General features: G+C 38.7%; 1 protein-coding gene across 1 annotated transcript in view; it reads right to left on the reverse strand.

Moving 5' to 3' along the window:
- Positions 1–2,870: 2,870 nt before the first annotated feature.
- Positions 2,871–20,838, reverse strand: part of TMEM87B (transmembrane protein 87B) — a 287,374-nt gene continuing 269,406 nt past the window's right edge. Inside the window, exons 19-21 of the mRNA XM_053711969.1 lie at positions 14,635–14,687; positions 4,980–5,010; positions 2,871–3,054 (exon numbers count right to left, since the gene is read on the reverse strand). Coding sequence (XP_053567944.1) covers positions 3,013–3,054; positions 4,980–5,010; positions 14,635–14,687 — 126 coding nt within the window. The 3' untranslated portion in view covers positions 2,871–3,012. The remainder of the gene's footprint in view (positions 3,055–4,979; positions 5,011–14,634; positions 14,688–20,838) is intronic.

Genomic DNA, 20,838 nt, shown 5'->3' on the forward strand with positions numbered 1-20,838 from the left:
ACCTTAGGAACCGATGATGTTCCTTGTGGATAGGAATATGTAGATACGCATCCTTTAAATCCACCGTGGTCATGAATTGACCTTCCTGGATGGTAGGAAGAATTGTCCGAATGGTTTCCATTTTGAACGATGGAACCTTGAGAAATTTGTTTAGGATCTTGAGATCTAAGATTGGTCTGAATGTTCCCTCTTTTTTGGGAACTATGAACAGATTGGAGTAGAATCCCATCCCTTGTTCTCCTAATGGAACCGGATGAATCACTCCCATTTTTAACAGGTCTTCTACACAATGTAAGAATGCCTGTCTTTTTATGTGGTCTGAAGACAATTGAGACCTGTGGAACCTCCCCCTTGGGGGTAGCTCCTTGAATTCCAGAAGATAACCTTGGGAGACTATTTCTAGCGCCCAAGGATCCAGAACATCTCTTGCCCAAGCCTGAGCGAAGAGAGAAAGTCTGCCCCCCACCAGATCCGGTCCCGGATCGGGGGCCAACATCTCATGCTGTCTTGGTAGCAGTGGCAGGCTTCTTGGCCTGCTTACCTTTGTTCCAGCCTTGCATAGGCCTCCAGGCTGGCTTGGTTTGAGAAGTATTACCCTCTTGCTTAGAGGATGTAGAACTTGAGGCTGGTCCGTTTCTGCGAAAGGGACGAAAATTTGGTTTATTTTTAGCCTTAAAAGACCTATCCTGAGGAAGGGCGTGGCCCTTACCCCCAGTGATATCTGAAATAATCTCTTTCAAGTCAGGGCCAAACAGCGTTTTCCCCTTGAAAGGTATGTTAAGCAATTTGTTCTTGGAAGACGCATCCGCTGACCAAGATTTTAGCCAAAGCGCTCTGCGCGCCACAATAGCAAACCCTGAATTTTTCGCCGCTAATCTAGCTAATTGCAAAGTGGCGTCTAAAGTAAAAGAGTTAGCCAATTTAAGAGCGTGAACTCTGTCCATAATCTCCTCATAAGAAGAATCTTTATCGAGCGACTTTTCTAGTTCATCGAACCAGAAACACGCTGCTGTAGTGGCAGGAACAATTTCACTTTCCACCCCAATGTCCGCCACCCGCTTGGGTATAGGAAAAGCTTCGGGGGGCCCCGGGACCTCTAGGAACTTGTCCATCTTACATAATTTCTCTGGAATGACCAAATTGTCACAATCATCCAGAGTAGACAACACCTCCTTAAGCAGAGCGCGGAGATGTTCCAATTTAAATTTGAATGTAATCACATCAGGTTCAGCTTGTTGAGAAATTTTCCCTGAATCTGAAATTTCTCCCTCAGACAAAACCTCCCTGGCCCCCTCAGACTGGTGTAGGGGCACTTCAGAACCAATATCAGCGTCCTCATGCTCTTCAGTATTTTCTAAAACAGAGCAGTCGCGCTTTCGCTGATAAGTGGGCATTTTGGCTAAAATGTTTTTGATAGAATTATCCATTACAGCCGTTAATTGTTGCATAGTAAGGAGTATTGGCGCACTAGATGTACTAGGGGCCTCCTGTGTAGGCAAGACTGGCGTAGACGAAGGAGGGGATGATGCAGTACCATGCTTACTCCCCTCACTTGAGGAATCATCTTGGGCATCATTTTCTCTAAATTGTTTGTCACATACATCACATCTATTTAAATGAGAAGGAACCTTGGCTTCCTCACATACAGAACATAGTCTATCTGATAGTTCAGACATGTTAAACAGGCATAAACTTGATAAAGTACAAAAAATGTTTTAAAATAAAACCGTTACTGTCACTTTAAATTTTAAACTGAACACACTTTATTACTGAATATGTGAAAAAGAATGAAGGAATTGTTCAAAATTCACCAAAATTTCACCACAGTGTCTTAAAGCCTTAAAAGTATTGCACACCAAATTTGAAAGCTTTAACTCTTAAAATAACGGAACCGGAGCCGTTTTTATATTTAACCCCTATACAGTCCCTGGTATCTGCTTTGCTGAGACCCAACCAAGCCCAGAGGGGAATACGATACCAAATGACGCCTTCAGTAAGCTTTTTCTATGTATCTGAGCTCCTCACACATGCATCTGCATGCCTTGCTTCCCAAAAACAACTGCGCATTAGTGGCGCGAAAATGAGGCTCTGCCTATGATTAGAGAAGGCCCCCAGTGAAAAAGGTGTCCAATACAGTGCCTGCCGTTTCTTTAACATAATTCCCAAGAATAAAATAACTCCTCAAAGCTATAAACTATTAAAAATGCTTATAAATCAATCGTTTTAGCCCAGAAAAATGTCTACCAGTCTTTAAAGCCCTTGTGAAGCCCTTTATTCTTATTTAATAAAAATGGCTTACCGGATCCCATAGGGAAAATGACAGCTTCCAGCATTACCAAGTCTTGTTAGAAATGTGTCATACCTCAAGCAGCAAAAGTCTGCTCACTGTTTCCCCCAACTGAAGTTAATTCCTCTCAACAGTCCTGTGTGGAAACAGCCATCGATTTTAGTAACGGTTGCTAAAATCATTTTCCTCTTACAAACAGAAATCTTCATCTCTTTTCTGTTTCAGAGTAAATAGTACATACCAGCACTATTTTAAAATAACAAACTCTTGATTGAAGAATAAAAACTACATTTAAACACCAAAAAACTCTAAGCCATCTCCGTGGAGATGTTGCCTGTGCAACGGCAAAGAGAATGACTGGGGAAGGCGGAGCCTAGGAGGGATCATGTGACCAGCTTTGCTGGGCTCTTTGCCATTTCCTGTTGGGGAAGAGAATATCCCACAAGTAAGGATGACGCCGTGGACCGGACACACCTATGTTGGAGAAACATTTACAAAATAATATGGATATAAAATTCACATGTATATCGCCATTATAATCCCAGAATACAGTAAACAGAAAAAGGAAAACAAATATCTTAGCTATCGGTAAGAGCTTTGGAAGATCATATAATTTAAACAGTATTAACACTTAATATATTTAAAACTCTTTCGCATTGCCATAGTCTGTGCCAAAGTAGGTTCTCTTGTGCATTGAAGTAGAATATCATTGATTTAGGCAGGCATCACTGAATTTTGGACATTTCATATTTGGTCATCATGATCTCCTGCATAAAAGAACAATTAAAATGTAGTGTTATTGCATTACAGTTTTAACAGAACAATATCAGATTTGTGTGCATATCTCAGTTTGTAATGCATTTTACGCAATATAATTAACTAGAAACCAAGCAAAGTAAGCCTTAAAAAGTCAAATGGGTGTATTTCAAGTTCTGAGTGTTAGAAATTGCTTAATTATCAAAGCTAAATTACATGACAAGGGGGCAAAATAATGAAAATATAATGCAAAGTTGTTTCATTATGCATAAACATTCTGGGTTAGATTACAAGTGGAGCCACAGTAAATGGGCAAATGCAACCGTTTACGGGTGCGTGATAAATAACCAGCTATTACAAGTGGCGGTATATATATAAACAAACAACTTTTAGGGTTTAAATTCGGCAGGTGTGGGGTGTTAGAAAAAAAAAATGCCCTAAAAATTGCCTATGCATTACGGTCTATGAGAACTGTGTGTTCCCTCTAAATATATATATATGTATATGCTTTTAAACATATTTATGTATGGATATGTGTATAAATACACATCGCTCCGTGACATACCCCCTTCGCTGTTCTAGGTTAACATGGAAGCATGCTCTCAAGAGCGCTAAGCTTCCATGCAATGCGAATGCGAGCTCATGTTTGCATTGCGCTCAATATGTAATACCAGCGCATATTTGCGTGCACTGGCATTACTCATTGGCGCGCAAATATCGCTTTCGCAAAAGCAATATTTTGCGCTCCACTTGATATCTAGCCCTCTATAGCCAAATCTCAAGTTCTTTTCTGTCCCCTTAAATACCTTGCTTCGCAGCTTTTCATCAAGTTATCATTGTGTGCTTTTACAGAAACACAGAGTGCAATGAGATTTCAACTAAAGACATAATGAATAAAGAATACAGTTGACAATTATCTCTGATCTCAAGAAAACATCAACTATTGAATTTACATATCCTAAGTATATTGAAGTACGCGATAAGTTAGCATTGTTTCTCGCTCCTTAAAACCATTGTTCAAAAAGGAAATGCTCTAATGTGTTAAACCTCTGCAAATGAGTTAAAGTGAATGTAAATTTTGATGCTAAAGTGCCCGGGTTTTTACATTTTTTTATTAAAAACAGGGGCACTTTAATTCATCAAAATTTACATTTTACTCCTGTTGTGAAAAAAATTTACCTTTTAAACTTGACAGCAGCTCCAGCTTCCTCCACCTGTCGCAAAGCCTCTTCCTGGGTCTAAAATGAGGAATAAGGCTTCCTCCAATCACAGCATTGAATCAGACACACTGATTCCCCTGGGGGGAAGCCGTGATTGGAGGATGACCTATCCATCATTTCTGACATCAGAAATGGCTTGCGACCGCCAGAGGAAGCTGGAGCTTATGTCAAGTTTAAAAGGTAAGTTTTTTTTCACAAGGAGTGAAATATAAATTTTGATGAATTAAAGTGCCCCTGTTTATAATCAAATTTTTAAAAACCGGGCACTTTAGCATCAAAATTTACATTCACTTTAAACATATAGAGCAACAATGACGGGAATGACAAGAAGCATGTGTGTGGTCACCAAATTACCAGCTAGCTCCCAGTAGTACACTGCGGCTCCTGAGCCTACCTAGGTATACTTTTCAACAAAGGATACCAAAAGAGCAAATTAAGTTTCATAACAGCTTTAACCCATTAGTGTGCCTTTATGATTTATTCCGTAAGTCATTTCACTGATGTTTATTTAGCTATCAATATCAGCAGCAACAATATTCCTTGAAATGTTTATTTTAAACAGATTTTGTTGGCATTCGAATCATTTTAAACAGCACAAAAATTAAACAGCTATTATGGCATTCATGAGAATGTGTATTTAGAATATGCGCTAAAATAAAAAAAGCAAAAAAAAAACATTCATCTGCAGAGGTAAAACCAAATTATCAAATACTCACCTCATCTGAATCCAATAATACTGGAAGAGCCCTACAAAAAAAATAAAAAAAATGTAACATATTCTAGAAATATTTTTATCATCATTAAAGAGACAGCCTACTTCTAAATTGTGATGGTTTAAAAAGATAGATAATCCCCCAAGGCTCCGCAAAAAATGCAGCATGTCTGCAGAAAGAATGGGGAGATGCTTGCACTTTACTTTTTCTACCTATAGGTGTCACTGTTCCATAGTAACAAAGTAAATATTTACTGCGGTCTTCACTTTCCTCCCCCTTCCTTAAAATGATGGTAAATTAAACAGCTTTATTTTTCCATTCGATCCGAAATTTAAAAATATTAAATATTTATATTGATGAAAAAACAAAATTTAAAGCATACTTTAGTAACTTTTATAAAACATAATTTATGTAAGAACTTACCTGATAAATTCATTTCTTTCATATTAGCAAGAGTCCATGAGCTAGTGACGTATGGGATATACAATCCTACCAGGAGGGGCAAAGTTTCCCAAACCTTAAAATGCCTATAAATACACCCCTCACCACACCCACAAATCAGTTTAACGAATAGCCAAGAAGTGGGGTGATAAGAAAAAAAGTGCGAAGCATATAAAATAAGGAATTGGAATAATTGTGCTTTATACAAAAAAATCATAACCACCACAAAAAAGGGTGGGCCTCATGGACTCTTGTTAATATGAAAGAAATGAATTTATCAGGTAAGTTCTTACATAAATTATGTTTTCTTTCATGTAATTAACAAGAGTCCATGAGCTAGTGACGTATGGGATAATGACTACCCAAGATGTGGATCTTTCCACACAAGAGTCACTAGAGAGGGAGGGATAAAATAAAGACAGCCAATTCCTGCTGAAAATAATCCACACCCAAAATAAAGTTTAACAAAAAACATAAGCAGAAGATTCAAACTGAAACCGCTGCCTGAAGAACTTTTCTACCAAAAACTGCTTCAGAAGAAGAAAATACATCAAAATGGTAGAATTTAGTAAAAGTATGCAAAGAGGACCAAGTTGCTGCTTTGCAGATCTGGTCAACCGAAGCTTCATTCCTAAACGCCCAGGAAGTAGATACTGACCTAGTAGAATGAGCTGTAATTCTTTGAGGCGGAATTTTACCCGACTCAACATAGGCAAGATGAATTAAAGATTTCAACCAAGATGCCAAAGAAATGGCAGAAGCTTTCTGGCCTTTCCTAGAACCGGAAAAGATAACAAATAGACTAGAAGTCTTACGGAAAGATTTCGTAGCTTCAACATAATATTTCAAAGCTCTAACAACATCCAAAGAATGCAATGATTTCTCCTTAGAATTCTTAGGATTAGGACATAATGAAGGAACCACAATTTCTCTACTAATGTTGTTGTAATTCACAACTTTAGGTAAAAATTCAAAAGAAGTTCGCAACACCGCCTTATCCTGATGAAAAATCAGAAAAGGAGACTCACACGAAAGAGCAGATAATTCAGAAACTCTTCTAGCAGAAGAGATGGCCAAAAGGAACAAAACTTTCCAAGAAAGTAATTTAATGTCCAATGAATGCATAGGTTCAAACGGAGGAGCTTGAAGAGCTCCCAGAACCAAATTCAAACTCCAAGGAGGAGAAATTGACTTAATGACAGGTTTTATACGAACCAAAGCTTGTACAAAACAATGAATATCAGGAAGAATAGCAATCTTTCTGTGAAAAAGAACAGAAAGAGCGGAGATTTGTCCTTTCAAAGAACTTGCGGACAAACCCTTATCTAAACCATCCTGAAGAAACTGTAAAATTCTCGGTATTCTAAAAGAATGCCAAGAAAAATGATGAGAAAGACACCAAGAAATATAAGTCTTCCAGACTCTATAATATATCTCTCGAGATACAGATTTACGAGCCTGTAACATAGTATTAATCACGGAGTCAGAGAAACCTCTATGACCAAGAATCAAGCGTTCAATCTCCATACCTTTAAATTTAAGGATTTCAGATCCGGATGGAAAAAAGGACCTTGTGACAGAAGGTCTGGTCTTAACGGAAGAGTCCATGGCTGGCAAGATGCCATCCGGACAAGATCCGCATACCAAAACCTGTGAGGCCATGCCGGAGCTATTAGCAGAACAAACGAGCATTCCCTCAGAATCTTGGAGATTACTCTTGGAAGAAGAACTAGAGGCGGAAAGATATAGGCAGGATGATACTTCCAAGGAAGTGATAATGCATCCACTGCCTCCGCCTGAGGATCCCGGGATCTGGACAGATACCTGGGAAGTTTCTTGTTTAGATGAGAGGCCATCAGATCTATCTCTGGGAGCCCCCACAATTGAACAATCTGAAGAAATACCTCTGGGTGAAGAGACCATTCGCCCGGATGCAACGTTTGGCGACTGAGATAATCCGCTTCCCAATTGTCTACACCTGGGATATGAACCGCAGAGATTAGACAGGAGCTGGATTCCGCCCAAACCAAAATTCGAGATACTTCTTTCATAGCCAGAGGACTGTGAGTCCCTCCTTGATGATTGATGTATGCCACAGTTGTGACATTGTCTGTCTGAAAACAAATGAGCGATTCTCTCTTCAGAAGAGGCCAAAACTGAAGAGCTCTGAAAACTGCACGGAGTTCCAAGATATTGATCGGTAATCTCACCTCCTGAGATTCCCAAACTCCTTGTGCCGTCAGAGATCCCCACACAGCTCCCCAACCTGTGAGACTTGCATCTGTTGAAATTACAGTCCAGGTCGGAAGAACAAAAGAAGCCCCCTGAATTAAACGATGGTGATCTGTCCACCACGTTAGAGAGTGCCGAACAATCGGTTTTAAAGATATTAATTGATATATCTTCGTGTAATCCCTGCACCATTGGTTCAGCATACAGAGCTGAAGAGGTCGCATGTGAAAACGAGCAAAGGGGATCGCGTCCGATGCAGCAGTCATAAGACCTAGAATTTCCATGCATAAGGCTACCGAAGGGAATGATTGAGACTGAAGGTTTCGACAGGCTGAAATCAATTTTAGACGTCTCTTGTCTGTTAAAGACAAAGTCATGGACACTGAATCTATCTGGAAACCCAGAAAGGTTACCCTTGTTTGAGGAATCAAAGAACTTTTTGGTAAATTGATCCTCCAACCATGATCTTGAAGAAACAACACAAGTCGATTCGTATGAGACTCTGCTAAATGTAAAGACGGAGCAAGTACCAAGATATCGTCCAAATAAGGAAATACCACAATACCCTGTTCTCTGATTACAGACAGAAGGGCACCGAGAATCTTTGTGAAAATTCTTGGAGCTGTAGCAAGGCCAAACGGTAGAGCCACAAATTGGTAATGCTTGTCTAGAAAAGAGAATCTCAGGAACTGATAATGATCTGGATGAATCGGAATATGCAGATATGCATCCTGTAAATCTATTGTGGACATATAATTCCCTTGCTGAACAAAAGGCAATATAGTCCTTACAGTTACCATCTTGAACGTTGGTATCCTTACATAACGATTCAATAATTTTAGATCCAGAACTGGTCTGAAGGAATTCTCCTTCTTTGGTACAATGAAGAGATTTGAATAAAACCCCATCCCCTGTTCCGGAACTGGAACTGGCATAATTACTCCAGCCAACTCTAGATCTGAAACACAATTCAGAAATGCTTGAGCTTTCACTGGATTTACTGGGACATGGGAAAGAAAAAATCTCTTTGCAGGAGGTCTCATCTTGAAACCAATTCTGTACCCTTCTGAAACAATGTTCTGAATCCAAAGATTGTGAACAGAATTGATCCAAATTTCTTTGAAAAAACGTAACCTGCCCCCTACCAGCTGAACTGGAATGAGGGCCGTACCTTCATGTGAACTTAGAAGCAGGCTTTGCCTTTCTAGCAGGCTTGGATTTATTCCAGACTGGAGATGGTTTCCAAACTGAAACTGCTCCTGAGGACGAAGGATCAGGCTTTTGTTCTTTGTTGAAACGAAAGGAACGAAAACGATTGTTAGCCCTGTTTTTACCTTTAGACTTTTTATCCTGTGGTAAAAAAGTTCCTTTCCCACCAGTAACAGTTGAAATAATAGAATCCAACTGAGAACCAAATAATTTGTTTCCCTGGAAAGAAAAGGAAAGTAGAGTTGATTTAGAAGCCATATCAGCATTCCAAGTCTTAAGCCATAAAGCTCTTCTGGCTAAGATAGCCAGAGACATAAATCTAACATCAACTCTAATAATATCAAAGATGGCATCACAGATGAAATTATTAGCATGCTGGAGAAGAATAATAATATCATGAGAATCACGATTTGTTACTTGTTGCGCTAGAGTTTCCAACCAAAAAGTTGAAGCTGCAGCAACATCAGCCAATGATATAGCAGGTCTAAGAAGATTACCTGAACATAGATAAGCTTTTCTTAGAAAAGATTCAATTTTTCTATCTAAAGGATCCTTAAACGAGGTACCATCTGACGTAGGAATGGTAGTACGTTTAGCAAGGGTAGAAATAGCCCCATCAACTTTAGGGATTTTGTCCCAAAATTCTAACCTGTCAGGCGGAACAGGATATAATTGCTTAAAACGTTTAGAAGGAGTAAATGAATTACCCAATTTATCCCATTCCTTAGCAATTACTGCAGAAATAGCATTAGGAACAGGAAAGACTTCTGGAATAACCGCAGGAGCTCTAAAAACCTTATCCAAACGTATAGAATTAGTATCAAGAGGACTAGAATCCTCTATTTCTAAAGCAATTAGTACTTCTTTAAGTAAAGAGCGAATAAATTCCATCTTAAATAAATATGAAGATTTATCAGCATCAATCTCTGAGACAGAATCCTCTGAACCAGAAGAGTCCAAAGAATCAGAATGATGGTGTTCATTTAAAAATTCATCTGTAGAGAGAGAAGATTTCAAATACTTTTTACGTTTACTAGAAGGAGAAATAACAGACAAAGCCTTCTTTATGGATTCAGAAACAAAATCTCTTATGTTATCCGGAACATTCTGCACCTTAGATGTTGAGGGAACTGCAACAGGCAATGGTACATCACTAAAGGAAATATTATCTGCTTTAACAAGTTTGTCATGACAATTATTACAAACAACAGCTGGAGGAATAGCTACCAAAAGTTTACAGCAGATACACTTAGCTTTGGTAGATCCAGCAGGCAGTGGTTTTCCTGTAGTATCTTCTGGCTCAGATGCAACGTGAGACATCTTGCAATATGTAAGAGAAAAAACAACATATAAAGCAAAATAGATCAAATTCCTTATAAGACAGTTTCAGGAATGGGAAAAAAATGCCAAACATCAAGCTTCTAGCAACCAGAAGCAAATGAAAAATGAGACTGAAATAATGTGGAGACAAAAGCGACGCCCATATTTTTTGGCGCCAAATAAGACGCCCACATTATTTGGCGCCTAAATGCTTTTGGCGCCAAAAATGACGCCACATCCGGAACGCCGACATTTTTGGCGCAAAATAACATCAAAAATGACGCAACTTCCGGCGACACGTATGACGCCGGAAACGGAAAAGAATTTTTGCGCCAAAAAAGTCCGCGCCAAGAATGACGCAATAAAATGAAGCATTTTCAGCCCCCGCGAGCCTAACAGCCCACAGGGAAAAAAGTCAAATTTTTGAGGTAAGAAAAAATATGATAATTTAAAGCATAATCCCAAATATGAAACTGACTGTCTGGAAATAAGGAAAGTTGAACATTCTGAGTCAAGGCAAATAAATGTTTGAATACATATATTTAGAACTTTATAATAAAGTGCCCAACCATAGCTTAGAGTGTCACAGAAAATAAGACTTACTTACCCCAGGACACTCATCTACATGTTTGTAGAAAGCCAAACCAGTACTGAAACGAGAATCAGTAGAGGAAATGGTAAATATAAGAGTATATCGTCGATCTGAAAAGGGAGGTAAGAGATGAATCTCTACGACCGATAACAGAGAACCTTATGAAATAGACCCCGTAGAAGGAGATCACTGCATTCAATAGGCAATACTCTCCTCACATCCCTCTGACATTCACTGCACGCTGAGAGGAAAACCGGGCTCCAACTTGCTGCGGAGCGCATATCAACGTAGAATCTAGCACAAACTTACTTCACCACCTCCCTTGGAGGCAAAGTTTGTAAAACTGATTTGTGGGTGTGGTGAGGGGTGTATTTATAGGCATTTTAAGGTTTGGGAAACTTTGCCCCTCCTGGTAGGAATGTATATCCCATACGTCACTAGCTCATGGACTCTTGTTAATTACATGAAAGAAAACTGCTATCTTGCTGCTGCACGCTCCTGCAGCTCCGACACTAAGACCCTTTTTTTTCCTGACGTTTTCGCTGTTGTCCAATCCAAATTGTGGTATGCTTAAATGTAAACACCCCCCCCCCCAAAAAAAAAAACAGATCTTTTGCGCAGGACGTTGGTAACGCATGCGCAAAAGATCCAGTTTTTTTTTTTTTTACTTTAAGCATGGCGAAAAAGTCAGGGGGAAAAAAAGAGTCTTGGTGTCGGGGCTGCCAGAGCATGCAGTAGCAAGGTAGCAGTTTTTTTTATCAAAGTTACTAAAGTAAGTTTTAAATTTAAGCTTTTTCATCAATGAAACTAATATTTTTAAATTTCACATTGAATGGCAAAATATAAAGGTGTTGAATTTACCATCACTTTAATGCCAGTGCAGTGCAGAGTGACAGCACAAAGGTGCAGAAAAGAAGGTAAGGCAGGGCTTAACACATTTCTTCTATATCTGGGAGCACACCAGAAAATGTTCAGACCAGCCTTGAGACTCATTAACTACCATCTTTTAGGAGTCATATTATACATCACCAGCATTAGCAGCAGCCTCTACCACATAACCCATGGCCTGGTAGCTAGAACGCAATGTCTGCCAAAAAGGGCTGCAGTGCACTTCACAGCATTACACTTGCAGTCCTCTCTTATAGTCAGGGGTTAAAAAGACGTGGTCAAAGTGTAAGTGCCTAACTTAAAAATCAATTTAAATTCAAAATCACCTACAGATTAATTTTCATTAAAAAATCTCATCACAGAAGTTAAAAAAATGTTCTGCTTCTGGGATAAGCCCTTTATTACTCAGCCAGTTTTGCATAACCAACACTGTTCTATTAATATACTTTTTACCTCTATGATTATCTGTATCTAAGCCCCTGTAGACTGCCCTCTTATCTTTTTACAATCTTACATTTTAGCCAATCAGTGCTGGTTGTTGTATAACCATTATTCTCCACAGGAGTGAGCACAAGTATATATATATATATATATATATATATATATATCACACACATGAACTAGCACTGTCTAGCTGTTGTACAGGATTTAAAAAGCACTGAGATAAGGGGCAGCCTGCTGGGGCTTAGAAACAGGATAACTTAGAGGTAAAAGTACAGTATCCCACAAAAGTGAGTACACCCCTCACATTTTTGTAAATATTTTATTATATCTTTTCATGTAACAACACTGAAGAAATGACACTTTGCTACAATGTAAAGTAGTGAGTGCACAGCCTGTATAATAGTGTAAATTTGCTGTCCCCTCAAAATAACTCAATACACAGCCATTAAAAACCGTTGGCAACAAAAGTGAGTACACCCCTAAGTGGAAATGTCCAAATTGGGCCCAAAGTGTCAATATTTTGTTTGGCCACCATTATTTTCCAGCACTGCCTTAACCCTTTTGGGCATGGAGTTCACCAGAGCTTCACAGGTTGCCACTGGAGTCCTCTTCCACTTCTCCATGACTACATCACAGAGCTGGTGGATGTTAGAGACCTTGCGCTCCCCCAACTTCCATTTGAGGATGCCCCACAGATGCTCAATAGGGTTTAGGTCTGGAGACATGCTTGGCCAGTCCATCACCTTTACCTCAGCTTCTTTAGCAAGACAGTGGTCGTCTTGGAGGTGTGTTTAGGGTCGTTATGATGGAATACTGCCCTGCGGCCTAGTCTCCGAAAGGGAGGGATCATGTTCTGCTTCAGTATGTCACGGTACATGTTGGTATTCATGGTTCCCTCAATGAACTGTAGCTCCCCAGTGCCAGGAGCACTCATGCAGGCCCAGACCATGACACTCCCACCACCATGCTTGACTGTAGGCAAGACACACTTGTTTTTGTACTCCGCACCTGGTTGCCACCACACACGCTTGACACCATCTGAACCAAATAAGTTTATCTTGGTCTCATCGGACCACAGGACATGGTTCAAGTAATCCATGTCCTTAGTCTGCTTGTCTTCAGCAAACTGTCTGCGGGCTTTCTTGAGCATCATCTTTAGAAGAGGCTTCCTTCTGGGATGACAGCCATGCAGACCAATTTGATGCAGTGTACGGCTCACTACCTTACATTGTAGAAAAGTGTAATTTCTTTAGTGTTGTCAGAAGAAAAGTTATAATAAAATATTTAAAAAAATGTGAGGGGTGTACTCACTTTTGTAGGATACTGTATATTACTATAACAATGGTTGTTATGCAAAGCTGGAGAATGGGTAGTAAAGGAGTTATCCATCTTTTTAAACAAAAAAAAAATCAAATAGCTTCTCCTTTAAAAACAAAAAACAAACAACTGCCACTGATTAATCTTTCTTGTTAATATCCAATTTTTAAGCAAGCAAATATCAGCAGCTCTAAAGCACTCCCCATGTGTCTTTTGAAATGAGAAATGGGACTACAGTACCCAGACTGTGGTGGTGCACGACATGGCAGTGTAACAAACCACTGATCAATGAAAAAGGCAGAATAATTCTATATTCAAAATCAACTTTTAATTCAGATAAAAATAAGATCATATGGAAGTAGTGCACGGATGACTTGCACGTTTTGCGTTGCACTTGGGCGCTTATTCATAGCCTAACCGTCATCACATCCTCAAAATTTAAATCAACAACCAATCAAACTTACGTCAAATATTAACTCCTTAGGTACCCAAACCTCAGTATTATTCATATATACACAATGATAAAAACATAATATTTAATCATATTATAATACAAACATCATCGGAAAATAACTATACACAGTTAATGGAGCAATGACAATGTGCAGATGAAACACAAAGAAAAATACATTAATATCCTGTTATAGCAATAATTAATGACATTTGGATATATAAGTTAAATGGACATGGAATCCAAATTTTTTCAATCTTGATTCAGATAGAGAATACAATTTTAAACAACTTTCCACTTTACTTATATTATCAAATGTGCTCCATTCCCTTGGTATCCTTTGTTGAAGGAAGAGCAATGCACTACTGGGAGCTAGCTGAGCACATTTTGTGAGCCAATGACAAGAGGCACACATGTGTGACCACAAATCAGCAACTAGCTCTCAGTGGCACTTTCTGCTCCTGAGCCTATCAAGATATGCAGAAGTAAATTGGAAAGTTGTTTAAAATTTCATCTTAAAAAAACTAGTCTATCCACTTATAACCTAATATTTACTTTATCCAATGTAACCCCAATGTACAATGTAACGCTCTTAATGTTTGCGATTCTTTACTGACTTCACCCCCTTCCCTACATTATGTCCGTACTCTATCACAAACCAAACAGCCATCAATTAAAAAAAAAAAAAAAATACATACAAAAAAATATAATTTGCTTTTGCTAAACATTAAAATACAATTATAATAAAAAGTATATATAATTACGCATCAGCGAGAGAAGATGGAATATTTTCTTCCACCCACTTCAAGTCTTCATCCTGAAAAAAAAAAAACAATCCTTTAGCTAAATGCTTTTTTTCTTGAAGAATAATCAACAATTAAACGTTCAAGATGCAACTCATTATTAATGGATTAATATTAGGCCGCCACTTGTAAAAAGGGACATACGATTGCACTGTTGCTTGCCTATGTATTTAACCCTAGCAAAATGCATTTGGTGAGTCAATGACAAGAAGCATGTGCGTAGCCTCCAAATACCAGCTATGAACTTGCTCCTAGTACTGCATTTCTCCTCCATAACCTATCTAGGTATGCTTTCATTCTCTTTAAAATCAAATGATCGTTAGCAAAAAGCAAAACAGTAAAATTGAAAATAACATAATTTATGTAAGAACTTACCTGATAAATTCAATTCTTTCATATTAGCAAGAGTCCATGAGCTAGTGACGTATGGAATATACATTCCTACCAGGAGGGGCAAAGTTTCCAAAACCTCAAAATGCCTATAAATACAACTCCCACCACACCTACAACTCAGTTTAACGAATAGCCAAGTAGTGAGGTGATAACAAAAAGGAGTAAAAAGCATACAAAAAGCGGAACTGGAAAAATAATTGTGCTTTTATACAGAAAATCATATCCACCATAAAAAGAGTGGGTCTCTTGCCAATATGAAAGAAATTAATTTATCAGGTAAGTTCTTTCTTGGAGGAGGTGAAGGGAAGACCGATCGTTTCAGGAATAGGTTCTTTATTTGAGAACCTTTCAGGTTGGATAGAGTCTCTGCTCCAGCCCATCGTCTACCAATTACCTTCTTACTTGAAGGATACCACTCACCTACTCAATAGCTTAGATAAAATCTTCTGGGATGAGGAGTGTGAATGGTTGACCGTTTATGTGGTCAGCCTTTACTCCGCTATACCACATGAAGATGGATTAGAGGCAATAAAGTTCTCTCTAGACATGTATACAACTTTTGATGATAATCTTAAAGGATTTGTGATCAGGGTCATTAAGTTCCTTCTAGAACACAACTACTTTAAGTTTGGGGATGGCTTCTACCTACAGAGACGTGGGACCGCTATGGGGGCTAAATTTGCCCCCTCCTATGCCAACCTCTTTATGGGTTGGTGGAAGCGGTCCCACGTCTTTGGGGAACAGAACCCATTTAGGTCTAAAATCAAGACATACAAGAGATTTATTGATGATCTCTTTTTTGTGTGGACGGGAGGAATTGATGAAAAGGCAGATTTTATTAAATATTTAAATAACAATCAGGTCAATCTTAAATTTACTGCTGGATCAGGAACTGTAGAGATACCATATTTGGATGTGATCCTCAAGGGGTCAGTTTCCACAGGCAAAGTAACTACTAGTCTATATAGAAAGCCCATATCTTCTAATACTATCCGCCACGCTAAGTCCTCACATCCAAAACACACTGGCTTTGGCGTAGCCAAAGGCCAGTTTATCAGACTCAAGCACAATTGCACTTTTGAGTCAGATTTTTTAATAGAGGCAGATAAACTGAGGGACCAATTACTAGAGAGAGGGTATTCAAACAAGACAGTGAATAGGGCTTTGCTTGAAGTGAAGAGACTAGACAGGGATACACTCCTACAGGGTTCTAACACTAAATGTAAATATAGATCCCAGGAAGACAAACCCTGCTTTGTCACGACATATAGTCCACAGTTTTAGGAAATATGCAATATTGTGAAAAGGCATTTAACAATTGTGACAGGAGAAGACAGTCTGAAGGACTATGTGTCAAGGGGATGTAGCTTTATTCCTAAGAGGGGTACAACACTAGGTAATATATTATCTCCATCCATGATACAAAGTAAGAGTAAGAGAATTAGCAGCTGGCTCACCTCTAAAGGACATTATAAATGTCATTTTTCGCAATGCATAGCTTGTAATCATATGAGACCCACCAAACACTTTCAATCTTATGTAACCCAAAAAGTATTTGATCTAAGTGAGTGTACAAACTGTCGCACAAAATATGTAATCTTGCAGAATGCTCCCAATGTAAATTACAGTACGTGGGGTGCACCTCAAGAGAGGTGCGCTCACGTATAAGGGAGCATCTTAACAATATTGAGCAAGAAATAGATTGCTCAGATCTTGTGCGACACTTCATACAAGTGCATGACAAAAAGGTTACCACCTTCAACTGGTGTGTAATCGAACGTATACAAGTAGGTCCCAGGGGTGGAGATAAAACAGTGAAAATGTTTCACAGAGAAGCCTTTTGGATATTTCTATTAAGAACCAGAAGACCTCAAGGCTTCAATATTAGTGGAGACATAATCAATTTTTGGAAAAGGGTTTAACTCTTTATGTCTTTGGAAAATTTCTTAAGACACATTTTTCCTTATACCCATTTTAGTATAGCTTAATTGGGGAGATTAAATGAGCTCAAAAAAGTTTTTCTTATAAAGATATAATATCAGCTTTGAAAATTTCATATGAATTAATCTAAACATATGTTTAATCACTTACACTTAGTCAAATACCCAGAGCTCAATATAATGGGAAAATAGTAGTATTTCATAAGTTGTTCTGTTTTACTTTATTTCACATTTTTTTTATTAATATGTCACCACAAATTATAGTTTATTTACTCAGTCTACCTTATGCCCAGATGAATGTTAAGGTCTGTTTTCAGAAATTCAGCCAGTGTTTTTGCATCAATCTAATTAAGGTGGCTATTTAAAGATTGATTGGCCACTAAGTGAGCATCTACGATTAAGGCATACTAGCCAAAACGCGTCAGATGCTAAGCAGACAGCACTGCCTGTGTGCAGTTTTTACTACCTGACATGTAGCAACCTGTGAAGGAGTAATAAAAGTCTACTAAACTTTATCTGAGGCTCGCTGGTTTTTCTTTACGTTTGGAAGTTCTTACATAAATTATGTTTTCTTTTATGTAATTGGTAAGAGTCCATGAGCTAGTGACGTATGGGATAGAAATACCCAAGATGTGGAAGACCACAGAAGAGTCACTAGAGAGGGAGGGATAAAATAAAAACAGCTATTTCCACTCAGAAATTAAATCCAAACAAAAATACTTTTTTCTTCTAAATCTCAAGAAAAAAAAATTAAAATCATAAGCAGAAGAATCAAACTGAGACAGCTGCCTGAATAACTTTTCTACCAAAGACTGCTTCAGAAGAAGCAAATACTGTACATCGAAATGGTAAAATTTAGTAAAAGCATGCAAAGAAAGCCAAGTTGCTGCTTTGCAAATCTGATCCACCAAAGCTTCATTCTTAAAAGCCCAAAAGTGGCAACTGATCTAGTAGAATGAGCTGTGATTCTCTGAGGCGGAGATTGCCTGTGCCTCCAAATAAGCTTTGTGAATCAAAAGCTTTAACCAAGATGCCAAAGAAATGGCAGATGCTTTCTGACCTTTCCTAGAACCATAAAAAACAACAAATTGACTAGAAGTCTTTCTGAAATCCTTAGTAACTTTGACATAGTATTTCAAAGCTCTTACAACATCCAAAGAATGTAAAGATCTTTCAAGAGCATTCTCAGGATTAGGACACAAAGAAGGAACAACAATTTCACAACCTTAGGAAGAAATTTAAACAAAGTCTGCAAAACAGCTTTATCCTGATGGAAAATCAGAAAAGGAGACACGCAAGAGAGCAGATAATTCCGAAACTCATCTAGCTGAAGAGATAGCCAAAAGAAATAACACTTTCCAAAAAAGTAGTTTAATATCCAAAGAATGCATAGGCTCAAAAGGAAGAGACTGCAAAGCCTTCAAAACCAAATTAAGACTCCAAGGAGTACAAGTACTAATAGAAACATTATCAGTATGCAAAAGCTTATCATGACAACTGTTACATACTACAGCCGGAGAAATAATCTCATCTTGCTTACAACAGATACACTTAGCTTTGGTAGAACTGTGTTCAGGCAGCATGGTTCTTACAGTAGCTTCTGAGACAGGATCAGATTGAGACATCTTGTAAAATGCAAGAGAAAAAAATAACATTAAAACAAAAACATTCAATTTCCTCAAATAGCAGTTTCAAGAATGGTAAAAAATGCATATGCTAAATAGGCAAAAAAGCAAACAGCATAGCCCTCTGAAATATAAAGAAGGCAAGGAGCATATAGGAAGTGGGGTAAAAAATAATCAAAAAATTTTTTGACGCCAAGTATGACACACGACGTAAAAAGGAGTAAAACATTTTTTGGCACCAACAAACATCCAGAAATTACGCAACTCGCGTCATAATAAACGTGACTTCACGCCAAACAACCTTGCGTCAACTAAGACGCAGGAAATGACGAAACTTGCGTCACTATAGATACACATTCACACCAAAAAAAATTGCGCCAAGAATGATGCAATAAGTAACAGCATTTTGCGACCTCGCAAGCCTAATTTGCCCGCGAAACTTAAGGAAAACAAGTCAAATTGGAAAAGAAGACTATACCCCAGGTAAGAAAATATTTAAAAAATAACTTCCTAAAACATAATTCCCATACTGAAACTGTTAGTCTGCAAAGGGAAATATACATAGACCTGACTCATGGGAAATATAAGTAAATACATATATTTAAAACTTTATATTAATTCATAAAGCGCCAAACATAGCTGAGAGTGTCTTAACAGTGATACTTACCGAAAGACACCCATCCACATATAGCAGACAGCCAAACGAGTACTGAAAACTATCAGCAGAGGTAATGGTATAAAAGTAGATCGTCGATCTGAAAAGGGAGGTAGGAGATGAATCTCTACGACCGATAACAGGGAACCTTTGAAAAGATTTCCCGTGAGAGAAACCATAGAAATCAATAGGCGATACTCTCTTCACATCCCTCTGACAAACACTGTACTCCGAGAGGAATTGGGCTTCAAAATGCTTAGAAGCGCTTATCACAGAAAAATCAAGCACAAACTTATTTCACCACCTCCATAGGAGGCTACGTTTGTAAAACTGAGTTGTGGGTGTGGTGGGAGGTGTATTTATAGGCTTTTTGAGGTTTGGGAAACTTTGCCCCTCCTGGTAGGATTGTATATCCCATATGTCACTAGCTCATGGACTCTTGCCAATTTCATGAAAGAAATATATTTCTTTCTTTCTAATGACACGGTGAGATTACGGATCATCTCTAATTACTATTGGGAATATCACCCCTGTCAAGCAGGAAGAGGAAAAGAGCACCACAGCAAAGCTGTTAAATATCACCTCCCCTCCCTCCAACCCCAGTCATTCTCTTTGCCTACGTTAAGAGCAAGAAGGTGGTTAAGTTTAGGTGTCTGGAAGAAGATTCTTCAATCAAGATTTTATTATTTTTTCAGCAGTGCAAGTTTGTTCTGCTTTATCCTGGGGTGTAGTTGTAGCCCATGTTAGTCTCTTCAGTAGAGCAGTGGTGGCTTTTAAGCAATTGGGAACTGGTGGGGTATAATCCTCACTGCGCCTCCCAAGTACTTATTGCTGCCCTAACTTAAAAGCCTGATTACTCAGTCTGTTTTTTTCCACAGGTCCATGTGAGGGAACATGCCTCTCAAACCTAGTGAGCTGCCCTGCTGCCTGGAAGATTATATGGATGTAAGTGCTGATTTTATTTTTCAGAGCTGTGTAGGAAAAATATTGCACTTTAACTCTACATTTGGGTGGGACACCAGAGACATTCTCTTCTCATGGAATAGGGGATCATGTAAAAAAAGGCAGTATTTGCAGGCACTGGGGACGAGGAGACATAGGCTCAATGTGTGGTGTGTTTTCACTTGCTCCCCGCAGCGTTTCTTCAGAGTATAATAATGCCAGCCGGGAGGTTAATTTTGTTACGCCCACGATGGGCGGGGCTAGCTGAGGCGGCAAGGTTTCTGTTGCACGCCTTTTCTACCTCACTTCCTGTGTTCCGGAGGGGAGAAGTGCTTGTTGCGTCCTTGAAGACTTGTAAGCAGCACTAAGGTTGCCGGACATCGTTTTCAGTGCTCTGAGTTGAGTCCGGAATTCTTCTAGCAGGATATTGGCTCTGGTATCAGCAAGGCAGGTAGGCACCTCAGCAAAGCTAAGCTGAGGTGTAGAAGCTGTCCGGAATGTTTGTGACTGTTTTATTCCGTTTTTTGCACTAAAAATAAAACAGTTTTGTTTTAAAATTTAAAGGGACAGTAACGGTTTTTGTGTATCAATTGCAAATTAAAATATAACT

The sequence above is a fragment of the Bombina bombina genome, chromosome 4 (assembly GCF_027579735.1).
Source record: "Bombina bombina isolate aBomBom1 chromosome 4, aBomBom1.pri, whole genome shotgun sequence".
Classification (NCBI taxonomy): Eukaryota; Metazoa; Chordata; class Amphibia; order Anura; family Bombinatoridae; genus Bombina; species Bombina bombina.